The sequence below is a fragment of the Thunnus maccoyii genome, chromosome 18 (genome assembly GCF_910596095.1).
Source record: "Thunnus maccoyii chromosome 18, fThuMac1.1, whole genome shotgun sequence".
NCBI lineage: Eukaryota > Metazoa > Chordata > Actinopteri > Scombriformes > Scombridae > Thunnus > Thunnus maccoyii.
Window position 1 is genome coordinate 19564115 of NC_056550.1, and position 26904 is coordinate 19591018.

General features: G+C 38.5%; 2 protein-coding genes across 7 annotated transcripts in view; one reads left to right on the forward strand and one right to left on the reverse strand.

Moving 5' to 3' along the window:
• mrtfbb (myocardin related transcription factor Bb) overlaps positions 1-26904 on the reverse strand; it is an 80935-nt gene that overhangs the window by 40371 nt on the left and 13660 nt on the right. The gene's annotated exons all lie outside the window — the stretch shown is intronic.
• Positions 1686-18703, forward strand: shisa9b (shisa family member 9b). 2 transcript variants are annotated; one of them, XM_042392625.1, is made up of 4 exons: positions 1686-2522; positions 8125-8231; positions 14937-15077; positions 17811-18703. In XM_042392625.1, the coding sequence occupies exons 1-4, from the start codon at positions 2020-2022 to the stop codon at positions 18191-18193; spliced, it is 1134 nt and encodes a 377-aa protein (XP_042248559.1). In that variant the 5' UTR covers positions 1686-2019; the 3' UTR covers positions 18194-18703. The 2 variants fall into 2 exon arrangements, with proteins under 2 accessions (XP_042248559.1, XP_042248560.1); XM_042392626.1 differs by having other exon boundaries at positions 17814-18703.

The following is a 26904-nucleotide window of genomic DNA, read 5'->3' on the forward strand; positions in this document are numbered from 1 at the left end:
CAAGTAAATCTATGACATAAGTAGGAGCAAGCCCACGTAGTGCTTTAAAAGTGAGAGACGGCTTTTTGGCTGAGCCCCAAGTACAGAGAGAGATAAAAACATGGATGAATTTTTTCAAGGTTCGCTTGGGTTAAAAAATGTTTAACTTTTGCAATATTCCTAAGTTGGATGAAGCATGATTGCTCTACTTTCATTATTTGGATGTCGAAAAAAAGCTCAGAGTCAAAAATCACACCCAAATTGCAGGCAGAGCGCTTAATATTAGCAGACAGGTCACCAAGATTATTTTTCAAGTCACAGATCAGGTTTGGGGGGCCAAATAACAGCACTTCAGATTTGGACTCATTTAGCTGGAGGAAGTTTTGTGACATCCAGCATTTTATGTTAGAGAGACAAGACGTAACCTGTGAAATTTTATCACTACCAGTCAGCAGAACATAAAGCTGGGTGTCATCCGCATAACGGTGAAAGTTAACATTATGCCTGCGGATAATCTCACTCAGAGGGAGCATATATAGCATAAATGGCACTGGACCAAGAACTGACCCTTGGGGGACGCCACGTGAGAGGGGGGCTGGGGATGAGGAGAATTCTCCCATTACAACAGAGAAAGATCTGTCAGGGAGGTAGGAGCGAAACCAAGCAAGTGCAGTGTCCGTAATACCAACATAGTTTTCAAGGTGATTAATGAGAATATTGTAGTCAACCGTATCAAAGGCAGAACTCAAACCAAGTAAAATTAAAATTGAAGCATCTCCAGAATCAGTGGTGAGCAGTCAGTCATTAATAATTCAAATAAAAGCTGTTTCTGTGCTGGGCAAGGATTGAAATTTCTCAAAAATATTACTATTATTCATGTGTCAGATCAATTGAGAGGCAACACATTTTTCTAAAATTTTCGATAAAAAAGACAAGTTTAAGATTGGTCTAAAATTGTTGAAAACAAGAGGGTCATGTATGGGTTTCTTCAGGAGAGGTCGAACTACTGCATGTTTAAAAGCAGATGGAACAGAGACTGAGGACGGTGAGCAGTTGGTAAAAGTGAGAATTTGTGGGCCAACAGTCTGAAATACTTCTGTCAGAAATCTAGTTGGGAAAATATCTAATTGACAAGTGGTCGAACTTAAGTGTGTGATTAGCTCATCTAATTCGGTCAGGGAAATTTGCTTGAACTGAGAAAAAACTGCAGAGGATTTAGTGCAGATTAGGAGCTTACTGGTCACAGGTGTAATATGGAGCCTGATATCATCTATTTTATTTATGAAATGATGGAGAAACTGCTCACATGTGTCCTTGGACGCTTCTAAATGCTGGTTTGGAGGAGGGTTGACTACTGAGTTTATTGCTTGGAATAAAACCCTGGGGTTGTGACAGTTATTCGTAATTAAATTTGAGAAAAATGAATACCTTGCTTATTTCACCGCCTGCTAGTAGGCATCAAGCTTTGAAGAATATCAAGAGTTTATCTTTTTTCCATTTTTTTTTAGCTCTCCAACATTGTGTAGTCATTTAGCCACGGTGCGTTAGGTTTTGTAAAATAAAGGGATATAAGGTTGTAACGTGAATGTAAAGCAATTGCACACAGCTCCCTCTCTCTCTCTCTCTTTCATTGGCTCTCTGCCTCTCTCTCCCCTCTGCCTCACTCACTCGTCGTGGTCTCTTCTACTTTCTGTTGTCTTCTCCCACTCCCTCTCTCGCTCTGCGCTCTGAGTGAAGCAGCCTCAGAGGTGTCTGACGCCCTGCAGCACAGCCAGAGGCACCGCTTCAGTGATGCCCCCCTTCAACAACTATTTGCTACAGTAGTTTGTTTCTTGGAAAGTGTCTTGCTGCCTTTGAGCTACAACCAATTTTTTTTTCCCGAGAAAAGAAAAGTACAGGAGCGCACTGTGCTTTTACGCATGGAAGTTGGTATCAGCCCAGTTACATTTACGCATGGCTGTGCCTAGTCTCCTCGGAAGATGCGTCCGGACTTATGAGAGCTTGTCAGGGCATCAAGAGCGGGATAAAAAGTGAGCAACGATGCGAGGCACTGAGCTGTTGCTTGGTTACTTTCTAGTGAAAGTTATGGTGTGCGATGCGGAAGGCGAGCCAGGTGAGAACCTCGACGACTTGACAGTAACCGTGTTTAACGACTCAAAGGAAGCGGAGAGCAGCATCACGGAGAGCCCGCACACGGAGGACAAGTGCCGCGGGTACTACGACGTGATGGGCCAGTGGGACCCGCCGTTTGTGTGCAGGACGGGCAGCTACCTGTACTGCTGCGGCACCTGTGGCTTCAGGTTCTGTTGCGCGTTTAAAAGCTCCCGGCTGGACCAGACCACCTGTAAGAACTACGACACCCCGCCGTGGATGATGACAGGCAGACCGCCTAAAGTGGACGTGGCGCAGGACACCGCGAAGGATAAAACCAACCTCATTGTGTATGTCATATGCGGGGTCGTGGCCATAATGGCACTGATAGGGATTTTCACCAAGCTTGGTTTGGAAAAGACGCACCGTCCGCACAGAGAAAATATGTCAAGGTAGGTTATAATTTTTTTTTACCAATGTCCGTTTTTTCATTAACAATTAGTTTAGAGTTGAGAATTGATTCTCCACTTACAGAGCTGATTGGATCAAAACATCATCAGGCTGGTCAGTTAGGCTATGCGTTATTGTGCTTCTTAAGTCCTATCTTAATTCAATCAAAAGCAAATTACAAAGCAACAAGTTGTTTTTTTGTGAATAAAACAGTTAAAAGAAGTTCAGCTGCACTCAAAATTGCCTACATTTTAAAAAGAATATCAACCTGGGGTTTACATATTTTAAGATGGGTTCATTAATACAGTTCTGTTTAACACTTTAACTTCCTCTAATCAGAAACAAGCTTGATATGAGCCTGCTCACTCTCAGCTGCCTGAACATCAAGAAATTACACATATATTTTTGTGTCACTGTGAAAGACAAAAGTGTGTCATTGCACTGTCCTTGGCCTGAGTCTTCGCAGCATCAGGCTATACGCCAATGTGGTGACGTTGTGATTAGACACGATGTTTTATCATTGGTGACACTCTGGATTCAGCTTGTAATACAGGTTAAAATTGTGCCTGCTCCAAAACAGACTTTTTGGACCAAACAGGCCTATAACATAAAGATTGTTATATGATAAGGAATTAATTCGAGTTTTGGCTCAGCAAGAAATATGTCTAGTTATTTTCAACATGTTACAGTTGAAGCCAAACATATTGGTTTTATCTCCAATATTCTGTGATGCATCATTAACCATCTCCAAGATGTACAAACACAATTTACTAAAAAAGACTCTGCTGGCTTTTGCTTTTAGAAAAGGTGGGGAGATATGTTTTAAATGTTACAACTGATCCTGAGCATCAAATCTTTGCAGATAGTTATTAAACACAAACTATACAAACTCTCTCCATCTTTGTCACACACACGCTTCACAAATGCACACAAAGATTACTCTCTTATTGCCTTCTCAAGAGCGATTTTTGGCTGAACAATGTCTGCACTGAGGAGAAACGATGTTGAAATTGTTGCTCTGTGGCTATTATACTGTGACACTCAAGGCTAGTTTCTCTATCCTTTAAAAACAGACAAAAAAGACATGAAATTACGAGGAAAATGGCCTGTCTCAACAAAAAGGGGTTTATTGATTTCGACAAATAATGGAAACGGTACTCTTCATAGTCATCTGAGACATGGCTTGTTGTTGGCGTAGACGGTGCACTATAATGAAATAACTTGTACACTGTAATTTGGATGAGATGGGTTTTGATGGAGCGTACAGTGTTTAATATAGATGATGTAATTTAAATCTGAGCTGACACCTGTGACAAAAGTTCATTACAAAATACCTGGAAGGTGTTAAACTTACACCACACAGCTACTGAGGGCTCTTGACATACTAACACCTGACAGTTTTCTTTGCCCATGTGACATGAGGATGTCGACACCTCAGGGTTATTCAGGTGCATAAAGTTTTTGACCATGACATGATAAGAGTGACTCTCAAACAAAGGTGTGCTTTATTTGAAATTATTTCATATTGTATTTGCATATTATGTGACAGTTACACTGCTTGACTAGAGTGAAATTGGTTTCCTGCTGATAGTTTCTCATATATTTACAAAATCACGCTCCAGGTGACTTTACTGTAGATCAGTGGTTCTCAACCTTTTTTGGACCAGCACCCCCCCATTCATTATCCAGGTCCCTTAAAGCCCCCCATCAATTAAAATATGGGCTAATCGTCTTCCTTGAATATTAATGTTGATTATTATTCTGTGTTATGTCATTAAAAAAACATGTCATTGAATGCCAAATAACAGATTTGATTTAACTGGACAGCTGGAATATCATTATCATTAGTTTCCCAGGAAGCAAAAAAAAAAGCCATGTGAATAGAAATTATACTTATGAGTGTTAAACAAATGCAATGGTTAGAAATTTGACATACAAACTTAAATTAGGACTATTTTTTTCATGTTATTGATCACAAACTGCAGTCAATCAGAAAGTGGTAATTTGGCACTGGTGCCAAACGAGAAGCATTACAACTGAAAACAGGAGCAGACCAGGGAGGAAAAAGTCTGAGGCTACTGGAAAAACAAGCAGAAGGATATGTAGGCTATCCCATCACAGGCCGTCAAGTCCAGGTGACTGCGGTGGTTGGACTGGTTGGACTTCCTTTCCCAACATATGTTGTTGGGAAAGGAAGAAGAAGCAGCCTGATCTTGTCCCAGAGAACCCTCATGCTGCCATAGCCAGATGTGCGGAAAGTAGCCTGGGCCTCGTCATCGGCCTGGATGTTGACAAGATGCTCCTGGATAGTGGGCTTGCACTTGGTCATGTCTGCCTGAAAGGGCTGCACTACCCAGACGGGAACATCAAGGTTCAGGAGGTCCCTGAACCCGATCTCCATGTCGGCTTTAACCATCCTCAGGTGGTCTTTGTAAATAAGGAGGCGATCATCACTAAGAGCTTCAGACACCTGCAATGAATATAACTAGCAATTTTTATCAGTGCAGATTTTTAGACTGTCCGATTTTGAACTGGTTATGTTATTGCTAATTTGTCTACTATTAAATGTTTCTTTACATTTATAATGCATGAATAGGCCTATACTTTCAGACAAGTCAATAAACATTACAACATAATGTTTTCATAGAACTAAAATATATTAATTATAATAGTGGGTGTATTATAATTATTTAGCATTGTTTCTGGAAAACAGTAGATCACCTTGGTCAACTGCAGGAAATGAGCAAACTGCCTCCTGCCTATGCTCTGCCTGTACAGATCCAGCCTTGATTTGAGACAGTGGAAGCACTGGACCAGAGTAACTCCATTTCCTTGGAGCTTTAAAATGACTTTGTTCATCTTTTCAAAAAAGTCTGCAAGGTACAGGATGTTTCAGCGGCTGGATGACACTTTTCCCCCCCGAGAGCTGCATCAACCTCTTCCAGGAACTCCATGATGCTGTCAAACAGCTCAGAAAAATGAGCAAGGCATTTTCCTTTTGAGAGTGAGCGGACATCAGTATGGAGAAGACGACGCTCAAAGGTCTCATTGTTTTCCTGACACAGCTGTCGGAACAGTCTGTCATTCAGGGCATGGGCTTTTATTTTGTTCATTGCCTTGACTGCAACATCAAGAGACTCGTGGAGAGGTGGACTTTTAGATTTGGCCATGAGGTTGTGGCAGTGCAAGACACAGTGGATTGTGAGGATATGCAGGACCTGTTCCTTTAGCAGAGCAGTCAAGCCACGGTACCTGCCAACCATGGAGGGGGCACCATCAGTAATGCTTTAACAATGGTCTGGCCCTTGGTGTCTGTTTTCAGATATTTGGAAAACAAAAATTCCTCAGCCATCTCCTGACTGTTGGAAGCCTTATGGCAGACATATCTCATGTATCTGAAGGCTGAATGGAGAGTCCCGCAGGATGGCACACAGCTACTCCTCTGTATCGGTGCCTATTTAATTTATCCTGCGTGCCATGGTGTCATTGCTGAATGGGATGGATTTCAGCACCTGCTCCATCAAGGTAGAGATGACTTCTTTAATGGCAGGGAGCACCAGCTTCTCTCTGATTGTGAATGGCGGTCCACATTTGGCTTTCAAGCAGGGAGATGTTATATGACGCTACTAGACCGCTATCAGTCTGGCTGGTCTCCCTAGCGAATAGACTGCTGATGGTCTCCTACCATGCTTCTCTTTGAGGGCCTGGAGGAACGGAAGCTCCTTGTCTGCCTTGACCGGGTGGATCTTTATAAGGTGCCTTGAGGAGAGGGTTTCACGGCCTCATTTGAAAACACTTGTTCACACAATAAACACACTGGAAGTTGTGCATTGGTGAGAGAAGGTACGAATACATAGCTAAGGTTTTCAATAGAATACTGGTGACATTTTGTCTTGTTCAGTGCCATTTGCTATGATATGATATGATTGTTGTTATTTTATGATGCTATCCAGTTGATTAAATAATTGGACCTGCAGCAGTCTGGCAGAGAGTGTCAAATAAAACAACTCAGTTCAAAGGTTAGGCACATAGGAGTTTAAATGTAGTGAAAATCTGTCCAGTTAGAGCAGAGTAGGCTAATCAAAGTTCCACTTTTGAATAGGCTGCGATCATGTATAAATGATCTAACAACAGCAAGGACAACCGACTGTAGAGACCCCTGAACTATAGACGAGGCTTCTTGCTATGCAAAAAAAGCGAGGCGGACGCAGCCACAATCCCCCCCCCCCCCTGTCTATAAAGCACTGTTGCTCGCAGTTTTCCAGTGTGCCCTCCGCAAAAGTAGGATAGTTAAGGAACTGAGGAGTGCCCTTTGATGGAGGAGCAACAGGCCGTTCCATAGAAAACAATAAAAGCTCAGCGCAAGAAATTCAGAAAAAACAGAAGCACCCAAATGCCTCCCATGAACAACCCCCTTTCAAAAATATTGCTTCAAGCGGCCCCAACACTCTCTGAATGCCTCTTGGGGGGCGGTACTGGCCCCCAGTAGGTGATTTTTTTGTCTTTAGCACGTTAGAAGAAAAGTGTGTGACATAAGAGTATGTGAATATTTAAATCACTTTTAGAAAAACTCAACCTACAGGATATACCTGGCTTAATATCAAATTCACTCTTGAAATGATGAAGAGCAGAGGATGCCAGGAAAATTCTGGCCAATGACTAAACACACCGCTTGACAAAGTAATTTCAGAGAGCCATGACTGTTTACCGGCTACTGCTGTTTCTCAGCTGAGAACCTTGTTTTTTTCTGACCTCCAGTGGTTAAAGTTCTCACCTTTCTGCAGTGGTTTCTCAGAGTCTTTGTTTGGGGACACCCTGACATCACTGTTGATCATCTTCAACCACACCCAACAGTGATGCCAAGTATAGTCAGAGGTTCAGGCTGTGTAAACTATTGTATAATGCCATCTCTGGATTTGTAGGGAGCTTTGTCAAGTCTGAGAAAATAACCCTGATAACGCTGAAGTGATGTCACCAGATTGGAGTTGAGACTTACTTTTTTTTTTTTTTACAGAAAGCCTGCATTACAAACTTGAGATGTGGAGTATGAAAGCTGTGGGCATTTAGGAGGCAGAGAGGGTCTAAAGAAAGATACTACTTGTATGCATTTATTGGAAATGTTGGATTCAGTGTTTTTGGACTTTGACTCATACTGAGGACTAAATATCTTGGCCTCTGCTGCTTCAGTTTTGACCATTTTTAAATCTGTCTCATGCGAGTTCAGCTCTTTTTTTGGAAGTGCAATACTTAATCACTGGAGTACCCCTTTTAAGCCATGGACCAATACACAAAGCATGTGATTTCGACACCAGAGACTGCCGTTTGTGTCCTGTCTCTTGCCAACAGTTAAAGATGTTTTCTGTTTTCTTTCCAGTTAAACATTAACCAAGTGGATTGGAGATAAAAAGATGGTTGATGTTGTTACTAGAACAGACATCTGGGTAGTTTTGGCACAGACAAACAATATATTTTGTCACTTTTATCATTTCTGGCAAAAATAGGAGCATAGAGCTGGACAGCACAGAATATTTACTTGTTTATATTTACTGTTTAATATAATTTAATGAAAGATTCACTCTCTGAGATTACACTCTGTTTTCCCAGGGCTCTTGCACACGTGATCCGCCATCCTGCCACAGAACATTCGGATGACATTGGACTCGGCCAGCACTATGAGAACATACAAACCAGAGTCACAGTTAACAGTCTCCGTAAGTACAATAAGTTTAAATGCACTGATGGGAAACTGTGAACATGGTTATTATATATTACGTTACCTGCAAGTTAATGACATCAGGAGCAGACACCACCTAGCAACAAGCTTACACACATTCACATAACAGAGCAGTTTACTTAGACACTTGGTCCCATATGTATATATGATTGCATCCACCCAATCTCAGCACCATAAACTATTTTTATAAATATTCATGAATTCCAAATTGTTTATTCATTTATTTATTTTAAATATTAAAAAAAAACAATTATTGTGAGCCCTAAAGATTTGTTCACCTTTCCTGAATTGGCTGTGGAACTGGAAATGGTGGGGGGGGGGGGATAAAAAAAGATCCATCCACAATCCTGCGGGCTGGTGGAGGGAACAATTAGCCCTCAGCAATCACTTAACATACACACTAATTACTGCCAACAACCTAGAGCTCTCTCTCTCTCTCTCTCTCTCTCTTAGTTAATGCTTTTTGTATGCAACAGCCTCACACCTTAGACTGTATCTCACTCTCATTCATCAACACCAATGCCTACACACACCCACACAGATACGCACAGACAAAAAAGAAGAATTATTAATGCTATCATGCTCACTGCCTTGACAGCTGTAGTCAATAAATGTCTTTCTGCCTCTCTCTCTCTCTCTCTCTCTCTCTCTCTCTCTTTCTATTAAGACCTACTCTGGCTAAATGCTAATTTCTTTGGCTAAACTGAAGATTAAGTGTCCTGATACCAATTAAGTCCAATGTCAGGTCGTATATGGTGAAACAATTACACCTCACATCCTGTAGTGTAGGAATCAATAAAATAATTAATCGAGCCAGGTCTCGGTCTCAGTGGTCCAGTAGAGTATAAAAAGAATTACAGAAACAAACAAATAAATAAATTAAATACAATAAGTGATGTAATTATGTTCCTTAGTTTAGATGTTTCTCAAGAGGTTTTATTTTATAGGCAGACGAAAATAAATATCACGGATTATCATGTTCCGAAAGTTTTTATGTTCTCATTATAACTGAAAAGTACAGCAGGTGATTTCACTGATTAGTTTGGAAAATTTGCTAATTAGTGAAAACACCTGGTGTAATCTTTGGGTTGGAACTAAAACCCGCCTGTTCTTGGCACGCACGACAGATGATTATCTCAAATTATCTCCTCATATATATTAAGGCTTTAGTCGAACAAATATTTTAGCATTTTCAACAGGCCGAATGCTTATGTTTAGTACAAATCAAAACAATAAATCAAAGAAAATTACTGACTGAATTACTGATTCTCCTTCAACCCCAAGCTGCTAAGCCAAATAATTCTCCAAATTAGATTTTGAAAAATAGCTAGCACAGATGATGTAAAACCCTATATGCCTTTAAAGAACAATTATCTACAAATGATGCCCAACACAGTAACGTTGTAGGGAATTTTTACTACCTGGTCACAGAAATGTTGTGTATGAAACTCAAAGATCAATACTTTGTTTTGGCAAGTTAGAATAAAATAGCCAGTTCACCACAAAGAGGGAAAAACCTTGAAAACCAAACTTCCTCTCCCCGCCTGCCTCCTTTTTCGAGTCAGAAAATAATATTATAACTGATTATCGTTGTATATTAAGTTTTAGTTTGAGCCTGTAATGATCTGGAAGGAATACTAAAGATGACAGAATGTATCTTCTTGTCCATAGCAACGTAAAGACAATCATGCTCTTGCAATTATATACACATCATACTAGTTAGCATACATGCAAAGAAATTTCAAATTTACAAGTCGAACAAATTTGCAACACCTTCACATCATCCACATAGTTTAGAGTCTCAGACGTATAACTGGGAAAATCAAAATATGAAGAGCCTCAAGCCAGAAGATTCCCTCTGTTTGATGGTTATCTTCCGGATGATGGGCAGTACTAGTTGCTGTGGAGCACGTTAGACAAGCACTTTCGCAGTATAAATGTTTAAAAAGATGTATTCAAGATGAATATTTGCTATTCAGTTTCTTTATTACTATGAGTGAGTATAGCTTTCCTTTTGTTTGGCGACCTTGGACATGGAGATCCAGGCCACGCTGCTGGCTGCAGTATCTCACAGAGATGTAGGGGAGGGATTCAGTGTAATTGAGTTGGCAAAGGCACAGGGATGATTGTTGTTTTCTTGACAGCAATCCTTGCAAGGTTACAATAGGTGAGGTGATATTTTTTGCCTCATGGATCTGTCCTGCGCTCGCCCTCTCCAGCTGCGCTTTCTAGTGGCAGGTGTGACTATGCCGCAGCTATAATAGTCACTGTATAGTGGTGCAAAGCAGTGATTGAAATGCTCCAGAGGGAGCCCCTGTTCCTCATCTGTTGCCTTTCAAAAATGATAAAAATCTCTTAGACTGGGCTATGAGCTCTCATTCTCCTCAAGACACCAGTAATACAAGTTTTGTGAGCTGGGTTTCTTTGGCTACCAGTACGATCATGTTTCTGTCCTGCTGGCCATGTGCGTACATGGGGCAATTGTGAAGTGTGGCCTCTTTTTACTCCAGGCAGCCAGCCAGAGAGAACAAAGTCTCCGCTCACTGCCAACACTCCACTGATGCATGACAGTCCATTTCCTCACTGCCAGATAGAAATGTATTTTTCGCAGCATTACCTCTGACAGCAGCTGAGAAATAGCTACCAAATGTCTGAGTCTACCTACGGTTCTATTTTCCACCTGCCATATACTGTACTCTGCACTGTATACCGAACCCTCAAATCTTTAAGGAGATAATTACAAGCTGTGAGGTCTAAATGTTTGGAGACACATGGCTTGTTTAGGATTCACTTGCAGTAGTTTGTGAAATGACAGAGTGGTAGCGTACTGACTGTTTTCACTGAAAACACAGTTAAATTGAAGCCATTAGTCAGTGACATGCCAAGAAACTTTACTTTAAATCATTTTTTCCACATTTCACCAGTTGTAAAAACTTAATTGTTGCTGGTAATTTGTCCTTTGACTTTGATTTGTAAATATTGATAAACTAATTAATTTAGAAAATTACTGCAATCTTGAGAGCCAATAAATGTCAAAAATGTGTGACAAAGAAAAGTAATTATCTGGAGTTGTTGGCTAATTAAAAAAAAAAAAAAAAATCAAGTGCAAGTTTCTTCTTTCTCTACATTTTGAGTTGAGCACCAACATATGAGGCTTGAAGGTTTTTTAATATTTATTGTTTTGTTTTGTTTTCTCTTTCTTTCTTTTTATGAGCTCGAGAATAATAATGTAACTGGAAGTCAGTTACATTATTATAGTCTGTATTGCTTTAGAGGAAAAGCCAAGTGTTGGCTCTAGGACAGTTAGAAATGTTGATATCATGTATTAATGCGATTTAAGTTTGCTAAATACAGAATTTTATGTGCAATATTTTAGACTCACTATTCAAAAATGGTTATGAATACAGTAGCTGTGATTTACAATAGCAGAGATTTGTAGCAATGGTGTAATAAATGTAGAGGTGTACAATACAGGCTGCTGGCATCAATACACCAAAATGTCTTTTTAGCTACTTAGATACTGAAACCTTTCAACTCAGAAGAGTGAGGTGTCATATGATTTTATGTCTTCATGTCATTATCATTTAGCAACAGTAGAGAGATGACAGGAAATGAGAAGAGAGAGAGAGAGAGAGAGAGACGAGGGAACAACATACAATAAAGGTTCCCCAGCCAGATGTGAATCAGAGATTATTGATTGGTTATTGGTTGGCACCTTAACCCCTGGGCCACCAGGGCGCCCTGTAGTACGAATTTGTTAATTCATTCATCATTCAAAAGTATTCAGCATAGCCAATCCACTGCTTTCTATGAGATCAAATTATTTCAATTAGTTCTCGTAAAGTTTCTGCTCTGCCACAATATTATGTTTAAGGAGGTCTACTGTATGAGTAAAGATAACTGACATTAGCTACATTACAATGTTGAAATCAGCATGACTCGTTACAACTTAATGATCAACTCAATAAAGAACTCTCTACTCTGTTGGCTTTGTGATAATGGTGGTCAGCCTCAAAATAAAGTATTGTTTGTGTTTTCATGCCACACAAAATCAACATCTGATTAACAAGTGCACAGTTTATAATCTTTAAAGGATGTTTGATCAAATCTTTTACACATAAATATAAGTATAACTTAGCTCAACTATAAATGATGTAATGAATGTACCTATACACAATAAATATAATGTAATGTTGAGAGTTTCAGGGGTGTGACAGTGACAGATATGGCAGGATACTGACTTGAAGACAATTGAATATTTTCATCATTAACTTGAAAGTAGGCTGCCTGTAAATAAGAGCGCCCATCTCCTTGTGCCATTTATTTCGGGGCACGCAGCTCCCAAAATACTCTCTTAAATCTTTTATGAGTCTCAGGGAGGTGTCTGTGTCTGGAGTGTTAACTCGCTTATTTCCCGCAACAGCCGTGTCTTTAACCTTACAAGTCTACAGAAGTGGCCTACTTTCTGGCACCAGCTGACATGAAAGCTGTGACTTTGACAACAGTACAAGCGCAAATGACACTCAGTCAACACAAAGTTAGAAACACATTAAAGTGGAAGATAAACAAGTAGATATATCAGCACCTCAATTTGAATTGAGTTCGGCATTCTGAGAATAGCAGAGTCGCACCAAACGTGAACAAAGACACTGTCCTCATTTATTAACTGTGGTAAAATCTATTTATGTACATGTTGCTGGAAGAAAACTTTTTGACAAACAGTGTAAAAACAAAAACACCTTAAAACTGGCTCTATATCAGATAAACATAAAGTTCAGGTGAGACCACTCAAATAGTTTCCCATTGTTGAATGAGATTATCTGAAAGGAAACTGTATGGGAATAAACTTGATCTGCATGTGTTGTTGTTTGTATAATTTTGAATATATGTTCTGTATTATCCTGGTTAAACACATTACAACTGAAGTAAACTCAATGTATCCTATTGAAGCAGAACATCTAATTTGACTTTCAGCTTAAACAGGATCACATTGACTCAGAGCCTGTGTGCATGGCCCACTTACAAAATTGTATCAAACTGAAGCAGGTCAACAAGCTTAAAAAGTAACCTGACAAGGTAACACAGAGGGATTTGATGCTTTCTGCTTTTAGCTTTATGGAGAATTTGTTGGGTTTTTTTAGCAGCCAAAAGCTAATTCTAAGCTAATTCAGTTGCACATAACTGCATGCAACATGCAACAAATTTAAAAGATTGAATGAGGGTTTATGAAGACAAATCCATCGTTGAGTTTAATAAGTGATCCCTACATGTGGAAGTGGTATTCTGTCTTTTTTAACAACTACAGATTTTAATAAGGCTGAAAAATGTGATATACAGTAGGCCTACATGAGCTCCAAGAAATCCTTATTATAAGAGAAACATAATAGTCCCATCAATCCTTTGCTACCTTGAATGACCTCCAAAACTGATCTTACTCGTTACATCACCCACTTGTTAAGCTGTGGTGAAGTGAAAGAATTATCGAAGCTGTCCTCTGCATCATTTCATGAGACAGCATTGATAATTTGAGACTTTCCAAATTAATTAGCACAGTAATAAAATTTCTTGCTGACCAGTGGGGAATAAAAGCTTAATTAACCTATTTTCTGTATTAATGATCTGTTTTTGTCAGAGAAATTCTAGACCAAGGACTAGTGGACTGGCCACATTTTAAAGTTTATAAACTTTAACCATTAACATTGGCAAAGATGAGTTGATGGATGTTTTTGTATCTTCATATCCAAGTTATTGGTGCTGGATCAATAGTGGAAACTCCTCATTTAAAGGAAACAACTTGCATCATGACAAATAACAGAAAACAAGTGTTGACTCATGACCTTGTGATATTTGAAATAACCATCACTGCGATTCTGTGAAGGATTAAGCTTAAAATGAAAAACTATCCATATATCCAGTATATCAAGTATTGATCCATAATATTGCTAATCAGGAATATATAATGGAGGGCTTTGCACACGCAGCAGTCCTCAAACTGCCTCCTGTGAATTGGTGCGTTCCACTAATCTCCTCCAATCTTAACGAGGGAAAGACACTCTGAACATCTGTTTGCTCTGTCATGCCAGGCGGCAGGGGGCCAGTCTATTTGCTGTGCACCCCTTAATTTACCAGATGTCTCCTGTAGGATTAGTACAGTTTTACAAAGAGCAGTCATGTCTCTCCAGCTGGGTCCCCAGAAAGGCTTACTTAAGGGGAAAGTGACACTACCAAGTTAGAGAAACAATTATTCGACATTCACATTCATCCATTAAGCTGATTTATATTCAGGGACTTAGACATTATGGAACGGTCGCTTAGATGAAACCAAGTCAGCTTAAATCAAATAAATAAATAAATAAAAATAAATAAATTACACATGTCAGGAGTGCTGCAGTAGCCTACTGGTTAAGTAGGCTACCGCTCATATTTCTGTATTTATTTTCCTTATACCTTTGTGTCAGCTAATGCGTTTAACATGTACACATTTTAAAACATTACTTCAATGATAAAGGGCAATTTGTAATTATGAAGTGTTGATGGTGTAATTATCTCTGTTGATCCCTGAAATGAAAAAAAAGAAGAAGAAAAACACATAATTGCTCATTCACAGTCTTGCATTCAACAACAGAAACAGCGTCTCAACAATCATTTCTGCATTTACCGACTCATGTTTCCCTTCCTTTAGACAGCACCCAGATGAACAACGCAGCTAAAGCATCAACTTTGATAACTCAGCCCTACCCGGCTCTGGGACAGATCACCAGCCCTTATGAGCCACAGAAGACTGTCAAGGATCTCAACAAATACGCCACCCTCAAGGCTGTGGGTAAGATGTTGTTTACAACCAGCCATAATGATGGAAAAGCACCGGCCATTTACCATTTGATCTGATTAGGTTGCACATCCTGTAAATAAAGCTAGCATAATTAATCAGGGTCTCTCTACATGATATGAAGGGGAGTATTAAGGTTTAATTGAGTGAACTGGAAACAACATAATAACCTTGAGGACAGTTGTAAACTATGAGCTTATGAGGCAGAAAATTCAACTTAAGTGCTTCATGAAGCGTTTTATGGAATCCCAGTAAAATTAAACGTGGTTAATTTAGTGTTAAACATTGTGTGTCTCAACAAATGAAAAACATATTAACACATTCTGCCAGCTGCAATTATTATTGAGCTTCACTGTCATGCCTCTCTTTTCGGTTTAGCTTTAAAATGACGTAAGACAATGTGGCTTTGACAGTTTTTTCAGTCCTTTCATTTCTTATCTACTTCGGACAGAACAAGAATCCTGTTTACACAACATGTTGTTGTTAGATATGTACTTCAAAACTGTCTTTTTCTTTAAATAGAAACCTTGGATGGTTTGAATCGCCATCAGATTTCTGGCTGACAGAAATCCTTGTCAGTTAATCCATAGTCCATCAACGTCCACAAAGAGGGGAACTGAAAGTTTATTTATAGAACGGGTTTGTCGTTCTCAAGTGATAATTTTGGAAGTTGGCAGCCCAGTGTCTGAGCAAGCATAAAGCTTAAAGCTTTAAGTGGACCAAAGTGGACAGAAGCACTCAGCAAGGTGGTGCTAAAAAATGTTATAAGACAAGATATAAACTCTGTGTGATGTGAAAATACAGTAATAGTCAAAACTTTGGACACATTTTCTCATTCAAGTGAATGAGAAGGTGTGTCTAAACTTCTGACTGGTACTGTATATGTAAATAAAAATACCTTGCTGCAAATAATAAAATTAAATCATTCAAAAAAACGGATACTTTAAGCTACTATTGATAAGCAACATACCTTTTTATGTATACTACAGCAATAGTATGTGTTTAGTTTTGTTAAGTCTAGATTCCCTGAACAGTTTGTCCTGACATAAGAATAATGATGACAGCCAGAGCAGAGAAAAAAAATAAATACCAGAAATATGCAGGATCAAAGTGTGGACTGAAGATGGTTGTGGATCAGTATTTGATGCTATTTTACTTACTCACAGTGAGTCTTTTTATAGATGCTGCCTGAATAAATAAGCTGTATTTGACAGTCCTGACCATGGAAGGGATGACAGCTATCAGCATGCGTGTAGTAGGTACAATCACATAAAACAGCTCACTCGCTTTGTGATTTACACGAGCAGCTGAAGCTTCTCCCCCACTAATCCACTGAAGTGCCGTCAAACAAACTGATCATTAGGGAAAATTAAAAATAGAGCAAATCTAAGCTAATGAGACTGGGGACAGGAGACAATCAGGAGCAATCAAACACAAATGAGTCGGGGCGTGGTGATGGGATGCAACTACACCATACAGGGTGAGTTATGTGAGCCTCTGTGGTTCTAATATATGTGTTAATCTACCAGCACTGATGTGGGTTTTTAGTGAAGTAGCTGCTGTAAAGAATATGCTACTCATCACTGTGTCTTTTGTCCCTATCCTGTACCATAAAGTGTGATCCAGAGCACAGGCACAACCTGCTGCTAATGAAAGAACACATTAAAGGTTATCTGGGAGACATTTAATTAAAAAAGTCTGAAATGTTAAAAAAAAAAAAATATCACAATGGCTGATGCTGGAGCTTGGTGGGCTCAGGCTCAGTTAGTGCTGAAGTGAACAGTGTTTTCATACATTGTCTGCTGCTGATTAGAGACATAAAATCACACTACAGTGCTTGTTATGAGCAAATCACCGCAGATGGCAAGACAAATGCCAAAAGACAAGAGATACTGTGCAGTCGTCTACTGGGGCAGCCTTAGTTCCTTGTGTCGTGCTAAAATAGATTTATATACTAGAATATCAACAAATATTCTGTAGAGTGTGACTATAATTATTAATGGACCACTCACAACATATTTACTATGTTTTAATTGGCACAATTAAAAAAAACAAAAACAAATTGAATTTTACCTGATGGCTGACAGGGAAGCAAAATGTGAAAATATATATTAAAAGATGTACTGACTTAGACTAAAAGGTTGTGCGAAGCTATCACAATTTACCAGACTAAGACTATTAGCATTCTACAGTACTGTGCACTAAAATAAGAACCACCAATTTACAATGAATAACTGGTATTGTACTGTTGTCATTTCACTAATACCCACGTATCATTCTCAATATGGTGAAATTTGGGCCTTGGTTGCCATTGGTATAACAATATATATCAATGTAAAGCATTAGTGGCTAAAAAAATATGCAGATTTTGTTTTTGTTTTAATATAATCTAAGAAATTGTGTAATTATGCACATGTATCAGGATGGTAAAGCTGACACTGGCTTAAACTGCAAATCAGAAATGTTGTTTCTATGACATGTGACATGACATGTGAGGTCAATTCAAGTTAAGTGAATTCCTATTGCAATTAGTTACTGTGATACCTGATGGTGTTAAGTCAAGACGACTTGTAACTTTGTTTTCTTTGTATGCTTTAGCAAAAAGTGTACAAATGTGAAGGCTTATTTTTAGTTGCCTGTCTAACTATGCACTCAGGACACAATGCAATGCCTAATGAAGGGAAACATGACAAAGAACTATCGTGTTGTTCATCTGTTTTTTTTTAGCAGAGAAAGCTAATGACAGCTTCTACAGCAGCCGACGCCAACTGATTGAGATGACGACCAAGGGCAGCCTTCCTATGGAACCTGTGGATATGGAGCCAGAACCGAGTAATCCTTACAGCCCACCCAGACAGATGTCTACGAAGCAGAACGGACACAAGTACAAAAGCCCCAAGAACCACAGCTCCCAGTCTCTGCCCTACAGCTCAAACACTGCTGCCATCCCAGGGGTGCTAAAATCCTGGGAGAGCAAGGACACGCTGGGACTGCGACAGAGCTATGGCCCAAAGAAACTCTGCATCATAGAGAAGGAGATACACACCACTCGCTACATCCCTCCACAGCCATACTTTGTCACCAACAGCAAGACAGAAGTGACAGTATGAGGGACTGTCTAAACGTCAGGCCTAAAGGAGCGAATGGAATAACAGGAGTCAGAATTTAAGAAGGACAGTAGCTGCTGACTGTGGGCGGCGTTGTAAGAAATCAGCATGGACTGCAGTATGTGCAGTTGTCAAGCATTCAAGACACCGCCTAAAGGTGAAGTGTAACAGGAGGCAGTACCAATCATTGCTCCTCAGGCACAGTGATTAATATGTTGTTATCCATATTCATATAATCCAACCACTAAAACAAAACACAAAAGCTAAATAAATCATATACATACATAGTACAGTTGTATTTAAGGTCTAAAAAGATCTGAAAATTACATTATCTCATGTAATTTCTAGTAAATCTACACTGTCTAAATGAAAATAACCATCCTTATTTAAAGAATCAAAAAAGTTGAATAGCTTGTGGTTACAGAAAATGTTTCATAGATTTATGGATACTGTTTGAAAATGTTCTGGCACTGCTTACATGCTGAGGAGCTGAAATTCATGCACTAAAACCGACTCAAGTGCGGTATCCAAAATGTGCTTTTTTGCTCATCTCAAGAAAAATACCTTTAATTCTAGCTGTTATTTATTTATTAATTTATTTAGAATACCTTGTTAACCTTGAAGATCGGCCACAAATTAATTAGACGCTATATGATGCTCTCGATATGAGCCCTCCAAAACATTACGCACATCTCTGTTGTATTTTAAAATGTCTAATAAATTGAACCCTTGAAATCCGTAAACTGCACCCAATTTTTGACCATGACCACTGACTTAAGTTAGAGTGTATTCACTTGAGAGAACAAACAAACAAACACACACACACACACACACACACACACACACACACACACACATACACACACACACACAATAAAAGCCTTTGTGACATAATTAAGTTATTCAGGTTCATTTCTAAAACACCGTACATCCATTTTGGAGAGAAACCCTTCATCATTCATACAGTTTATCATTCAGCATTTCTAAAATAAGGACGATTCAGTCTATGAAAGTGTTTTCTCTTGACTTAAATGACTTAAGATCCTTTAAAAAAGTCAATTTGAATTTTTGTGAATGTAGTGTCACTTTTAAAGTGGTAGATGTCTTATTTTGAAGGAAACCTTCCAAATGCATTCAAACCAAGTCACTGCCAACAGACATCCTACTAATATATATTTGTATGATTACTAGGAGAAGCGTCAGTAGCTGCAGAGTGTTGAACCAGTGTTGTGTTGGTGTAATAGTGCCTCTCATCAGTACCAGCATGTACGTGATTATCCTAGAATATACTGTAGATGAAGCCCCCGGTGTTAGAATGGTGGTCGGTCTTGTTCTTAGTAATCCATTAACCCCCCCCCCCCCAAAAAATCTTTTTCAGTATGAAGATGATGTCTTGGATTTTCCATTATAGTTAAACCTCTTGGCTTTTATTAAAAAATGTTTGTGATTTAAGTGACTTCATTCTTAAATCTCACATTTATTGAATGTATCTGGTCTAAATAGTTGATGCGTCTATTGTTGGAGGTTGACAGTTAAAGAACTTCTGTCAGGATGAATGTAAAAATGCTGTGAAGCAAAATAACGTTTGTTTTTCTTTGTAAATGTATCTACTAAATACATATTGACAGTATCTACTGACTTGCAAATGGGAACGTTTTGGTCAACACTTCCCATCACAACTGATGTACCATACCGAGAACTCACTAAAACAGGACAACAGAACACTGAATTCATGCCACACTTGGCAAAATGTTTTTAATAATAAGGTTTTTCTGGTGCAATTGATCATTTTTTTTGCACTTTTCCAGCCAAGCAATATAAAAAGGATGCTCACGCCTGCTTGCAAGTCTTACTCATGCCGTTGACTATTTCAAGCAGCTGAGGACAAGGCTGCACTCATAGCTGATACACAAAGTGGGAAGTGGGAACTGTTAGTGTAAAGGTGTATTTATGTCTTCTCAAATCCATATCATCAACAACAAAAAGAAATATAACTAACAAGGGCAGAAATTATGCAGATTGTTGTACTTGGATAGTAACTGTATGCACAATTTTCCCAAATATGTATATCCAGCGCACAGAACTGTCCTTTCACACGACTAACTGCCTGTTCGAGTGTTTATTTCACAGGTACATAAAATCTATTGTTCACATTGTTCGAACTCAAGTATTACTTCAGTTGGCGATGATTTTTTTTTTATGCAAATATTATTATATAGTCACTACTATTGAATCTTCTTGTTTTGTGAATGCAAACTGTTTTATTTTTTTGCTCAGACAAAGATACTGAAATCACTGTTATTAAGCTGCAGTACACTATATTCACATAGGAAGATCTATTGTAATACTGTCAGTTAAAAACATAATGTGTATAATATATGTTTGCACTACAGCATCCAATAGTGAAAGTGCAACACCTATGTTATATTTCATAAAGTTTAAAGGAAAGCCCCCATTATCACACGTCTAATACAGTTCACTATGGTGGCTATCAGTTCTATGTATCACTGTTGGCTTATTATCATAATATCTGAATACCTAATTGCTCTATTGAATGTTGTTCTGTGTCTTTATGTGCAATACAAAGTTACTTTGTTTCAGATCCATTGTTTATTATATTTACAACCTCTGTTTGACAGATCACATCCTCCAGCTATCCTGAAAGAAATTACTACACTGGGTATTTTAACATTTTCCATACATTGTTTGTGCAGTAAAATATAATCCCTATGTTGTCAGTGTCTTGCAAAAACCTTGAATCTCCAAGATGCCCCTTTACCTTATTTTGAATTCTATTAAATTGCAGTTAAACCACTGATTCAGTTACTTTTTTTCGTATTTTGAAATCTAATTTCAATGCAGTCTGTAAAACTCTGAGGATAATGAAACATTTTTTAAATGTGGAACACCTTGACTGCTGCCTTTTATGGTGAAACAAGGTTTCTGCAAAATAGTGCACACTGACAATGTCAACTTATTTTCATGTATTGCATAAACCATCCGAGTGTAGCCTTCCTTTTAGAAAGGAAAACAATTGTAGCTTAACACAACACAATGATATTGGACTTCATTTAACATTCCAGCTGACAGGTAAACAATGTCAGTAAGAATTACAGCTTTAAGCATCTTGTAATTGGTTTGTTCAGCTGATTTACCTCTTTCATTTTAACAAAAAAAGAACACAGGTGGCTGATTGTTCATTCACAATAACAAGAGCCAAGCAGCAAAAAATTAAATAAGATGCATTTAATATCACAAAAACAAAGAAACAAATTTCAATAGTCGTCTGTAGCATATGTGGTGCTTTATAAAACGCTTTTTTTGTTGTTTTTTTACTTTTAATTTCTGATTCTCGCTGGTTCTTTTGGCTGCCCCTCACAACACCACACCATGACAACATGTAAGAGCTCGAGTGCAGCCAAAGGACTTCTTCCGGATCATACTGTATACTACAGTTTATGAAACTTTCTGTTTTAAGTGTGCTCCAGCTGTAAAAGTGTCATTATACTGTCTACATTAAAATTATTTTTTAATAACTCTGTCTCTTTTCCAGACTTTCTTAAAGCCATGTCCTTATTTGTCCTTGATAGTTATGATTATGCTTATAATTCCTGTGAAAGACAGATGCAACAGTTTCATGGTCAAATTGCAGGTCAATACACATTTTATTATGGCGCATACCAACAGTTGTTGTGCATACTAATTACGATTATTTCTAGGGCTGAGCAATATATCGATATTATATCGGTATCGTGACATGAGACTAGATATCATCTTAGATTTTGGGTATTGTAATATCATGATATGGCATGAGTGTTGCGTTTTCCTTGGTTTTTATAGGCAGCATTACAGTAAAGTGATGTAATTTTCTGAACTTACCAGACTGTTACAGCTGTTCTATTATTTGCCTTTACCCGCTTAGTCATTACATCCACATTACCAATGATTATTTATCAAAAATCTCATTGTATAAATATTTTGTGAAAGCACCAATAATCATCTCTACAATGTTATCGCAATATTGTTATGGAGGTATTTGGTCAAAAATATCGTGATATTTGATTTTGTCCATATTGCCTTGCCCTTATTACTTCTAAATTTATAATGCATATTACTTCCAAATCTATGGATCAGTAAGGAGAAAAAAGAAAACACTACAACGTTTCATAAAACAGCTCATGTTCTAAACGCTATTCAAGTACATATACACAACAATAGCAAGCTACAACCTCACACTCATTCAGTGTGGAGGACTGGGAGCTATACACATTGATTTCCTCATTGTGGCCTCGCGTACCACTGAGAGGTACTTCTTGAAGTACCTGCCACTCTCATGTGAAACGTTCAATACATGCTTATCTGTCAAGGCCTGGATAAATAAAGGAGCTGGATCGATTGAACCAAGTGCTAATGCCTTGTGGAGTTAGTTAAACTCCATGGAGAGTCTTCTCTCTTGTGGATAAGTGAACTGCATGATTAAATAAAAAGGACTATAGCAGTAAAATAGTACAATAACAAAAGAGAACAAAGAATATTAAGTGAAGCTTTTTGTAACCAGAAACAAAAGTCTTGTTCTTTTTATGTGTTCGGTGCTAAACCCTTGCATTGGAATTCAAATACAAAACATTTTTTGAGAAAAAACACATAATTCCACAACAAATTAAATTTATCTTTTGCAGTCATAGAGCCAAACATAAACTCCACACAGGAATGTAGAACCTGTTGAAAAAAAAGCACCAGAGCCGAGGAGGGCAGGCACCATCAATCGTTCCAGACGGCATGTTTAGATCACTGTTTTTCACTCTACTTTCACACCTGTTGGAGAATTCAATCAATTGTGTACCGGTTACTGCAGACTGTTCATGTTTACAACCATGCTTTCTATCAGAACTTCGGTTTTAACAAGCTTCTGGGGGAACAGTCTTTTTTGTGAAGACGCCAGGAGACAATCTTTTTAATTAGGAAATGATGTTTCCTACCACCACAGTGGTTCCCTCTGGAAATTAAATCAGCACAGTAACCTTATTCAGTCAAATAGAGTGGCACAGCCATGGCCTGGTGAGTGAAATTTCTTGATCCAACAGCTACGGTGATTTTTCAAACATGAAATCATGCAGGACGGTACTTTTCATATGAACTATAAACAGCCAATGCATGAGGGAATATTTTGTTAAAATAAATGTGATTTTGAATTTACATAATGATAAATACACTGGGGAAAAAATGTGCCACAACTCTAATTTCAGAGAGTCTTCTGGGAGTGAGCAACTTAATGGTAGAACATGTGTATTCCCACTACATGGATTTATGGTTTTCCTTGCATGGAGGCGTCTGCAATGTGTTGGGACAGATTTTTGCGTTTCAAAAAGCCATTATTTAAAACCCGGGAGGAAGTGCATCAGCATAAGTCTAGATAAGAAATAAATGAGTCAATAGTTGAAAGATTGTTGGAAAATCCTCTTTTCTCCACAGTACGAATGTGCACTTTAAAATCAAAGACAGAGGACAGACAGGCAGAAAAGAATAGTCAGCTTTGTTTGGTTCCCCAGTGGCTTTTGCTCCCTGGCCTTGTCATAGTTTATGATCATTGTGATACTGCAGCACTCACATCTGATACTGAGCAAGACTAAGCAACTGTTGAAATACTGTAGGACTGCATAAACACAAGGTTTGCAAAGCCACATAGACAGACTATCCTATGATTTACAGCTTACAATTCATGGAGCCACGCGTTCCAACAAAGTTACCTGACACGACATTATAGCTAATAGAAAAAAGTCCTGGTGAGTCAGTTTTACTCTAGAACAACTTCTTTAAAAGACGTTTTTATGGAATTTCTTATTAATTTAATCACTGATAGCTTGACAAGGAGGATGGGATAAGGGGTGCGACATTTACTTTTAATTTCACTTTAATGTCATAAACGACATCTATCCAGGGAGTGAAGATGAAAATGTGCCATTTTAAATGACACCACACACACACACACACACACACACACACACACACACACACACACAACCTGCAGTGAGACTGCAACCCTAATCTGCAACACTACATTCAATATTTTCAACCTTACCAGCGAAAGGCCAATGGAACAGCTGAATATGCTAGTTAGAAACAGACCTGCTCAGCAGTTCAGGGTGGATTGTATCAGTCAACAAAAGACTGAAGTGTATAAATGCAATTACATCTTGAAATATAGATAGTTTATGACAACTTATCTCTGTTACCACAGCTGCCAACATGGATGCAATTTTTGGGGGATATGTAATGTGTAATATTATACCAAACATAATTTTTACATGCCTTTTTAAATTTTTATATGCCTATCAAAAGTTGATTTTGATAGCTGATTTTTTCAATTTCACTCATATTATGTTTCATTATATACTGTATAATATTTTATGTTATTAATATTATCATCAAATATGACGCTGAAGTGGAAGAATTACACTAAAAATACTACATTTCTTCCATGAAAACACTTAAGAAAAAAGGACTAAGTGTTTTCCATAACTGCTATAAAAAATAGGATCCCAGGGAAAATTTCATCTTATTGGAAAAAAGCTACTGAGGAGTTTCAAGATAAAGGATGTCAGCATCAGCTGTGAATGGAGTCAATATATTCTTCAGTTAGATTTACCCAGAATGCTGAGAAATTTTAAGATATGTTACATTTTGATTCAGTATTTATCTATGAGCTAAGTTTCCGTTTCCACAGCTTCACATTTCAGTTATCTAGCAGTGAAACATCTTTTCTTTTCTTTCTCTGTTGCTGTCTGAGAGTCTGTGAGAAATTAAGAAAGAGAAGAGGGAAGGTCTAATGTGCACTCTATCTCATATAACTGGTCACACTCTCCACTGTACTGCAGTAAAACTAGATGGTTAAAGAGGGAGCAATTTCCCTTCAGATAAATAGACACCAGCAGGGCAAGAATAGACTCCAAATTAATCCATTCTCCAACCCAGTGCAGAGTAACATAGCATACATCATTGTGCTGCTACAAAAGCAAGTGAAGCAGCTTGGAGCAAAATCTGAGAGTTTCTGAAAGGAGGCACACAGAGATTAGGAATGTGGAGCTCCTCAGAGAGATGCCTTCACAGCAGACAAAGACACTGGGAAGTCTTTCCTTCTGCTTGAGGCAGGAAGAAAGGTCATCATGTTATTTTGGGATAGGAACTGTTTTCCTGGGTTAAAAGTCACAGTATCATCACTACTTTCTAACAATTTGAAATATATTTTACCAAACACAAATTGCCTTATTCATTTCCCCCACCCATCTTTGGTCATTGTCACCTTCAAATCAAAGTTTCTGCTTGACCTACACTTCACTATTTCTTGCTGCATTTGTGCGGAGATCACACTGGTGCCTCTCCAACAGAAATTCCATAAACAGAGAGAAATGTTAGAGGTCCACTGGGAATTCCCCGAACCAAGTTCAAGGGTAATTGAAGAAAAACAGTGCAGTAAGAGGTGGGAATTCTTAACAGACCGTCTCTGTTTGTGTTTATTTGCGTGCGTGCATGTTTTTTTTTAAAGAAAAGACTGACGAGACGAGACTGGCAAGATGCAAATATTGTCAAATTGGCACAGAGGCGCTATCTAAATACGTTAATTTGGGTGACAATTGCAGTTTTTACTCTAAACAAATGATTGCATCTCCCGCCACTCACATCTCAACCGTGTTGCTCCATTCTTCGCTTCATCAGAGAAATGAATACAATTGAGGCTTTGACCTGTTCCACCATCTGCCCTGGTAAGAGACTGTGAAAGATTTAGCTCTGTTTACAAGAGCTGAATGCCTTCTTTGTTCGTCCTGTGAAACTGTCCAACTTTATGTTGTAATTCAATCCAGATCGCTTGAAGAAAACAATCCTGTTGCACGCAGAGTACAATGCAGTGTAGAGAGACCACCAGCTTTCTCAGTGGTGGCTTTGCTTGTTTATAGCATTTGAACCAATGCCTCAAATTTATGCTGTAAACATCAGATGTTAAACGTTCACATGTAGCATGATGGTACATAAACATTGATCACACGCCAGCAATATTTATGCTTTGTGGTCTTCAAATTTGGGACTCTTCGGATACATATGCGGCCAGCCATTAAGTAAGAGATTGTGCTACTGATGACAGACAAGTCCAGGGTGACTTTTGTTTCCAATTTTAGAAAGGAAATGTTAATTTTGAAGCTTGTCTACAGTGTCACAAAACAATCTTAACTACCAGCGTAGAGTTTTGCTTTAAAAGATGTTACAGGCGTTTGTGAGAATTATCTTTGATGAACTGGAGTCATTTTTAAGAACTTGTTCTCATGCTGTGGCTGTTTGACGTGATAAGGCCAATATCTCTTTTATAGTAACACCACCTAAGTGTCTCTTTAATCCTTATTAAACAGCTCAATGAGGCAGAAATTGTGCCAGGTGGGTCATTAGTCTACAGTGACCATTTTATTTCCCAAATCTCTTCTCCTATGTGGCTTTGGGTATGAACGTCAGACACCATCAGACGTGATTAACCTTTCAATTAAACTGTCTGTACATCTCACTGTTAACATTGTCTCACACAAGTCTCCATCAGTAGTCCCTCAGAGGCTACCTGCCAGAAATTGCACATGGGGGAGTTATAGCTATACAGTAAGTAGGAATCTTGCAAATATGGAAGATGATCGGCCTGGGTGATAAAACGATAGCAATATGTACTGGCGACAGAC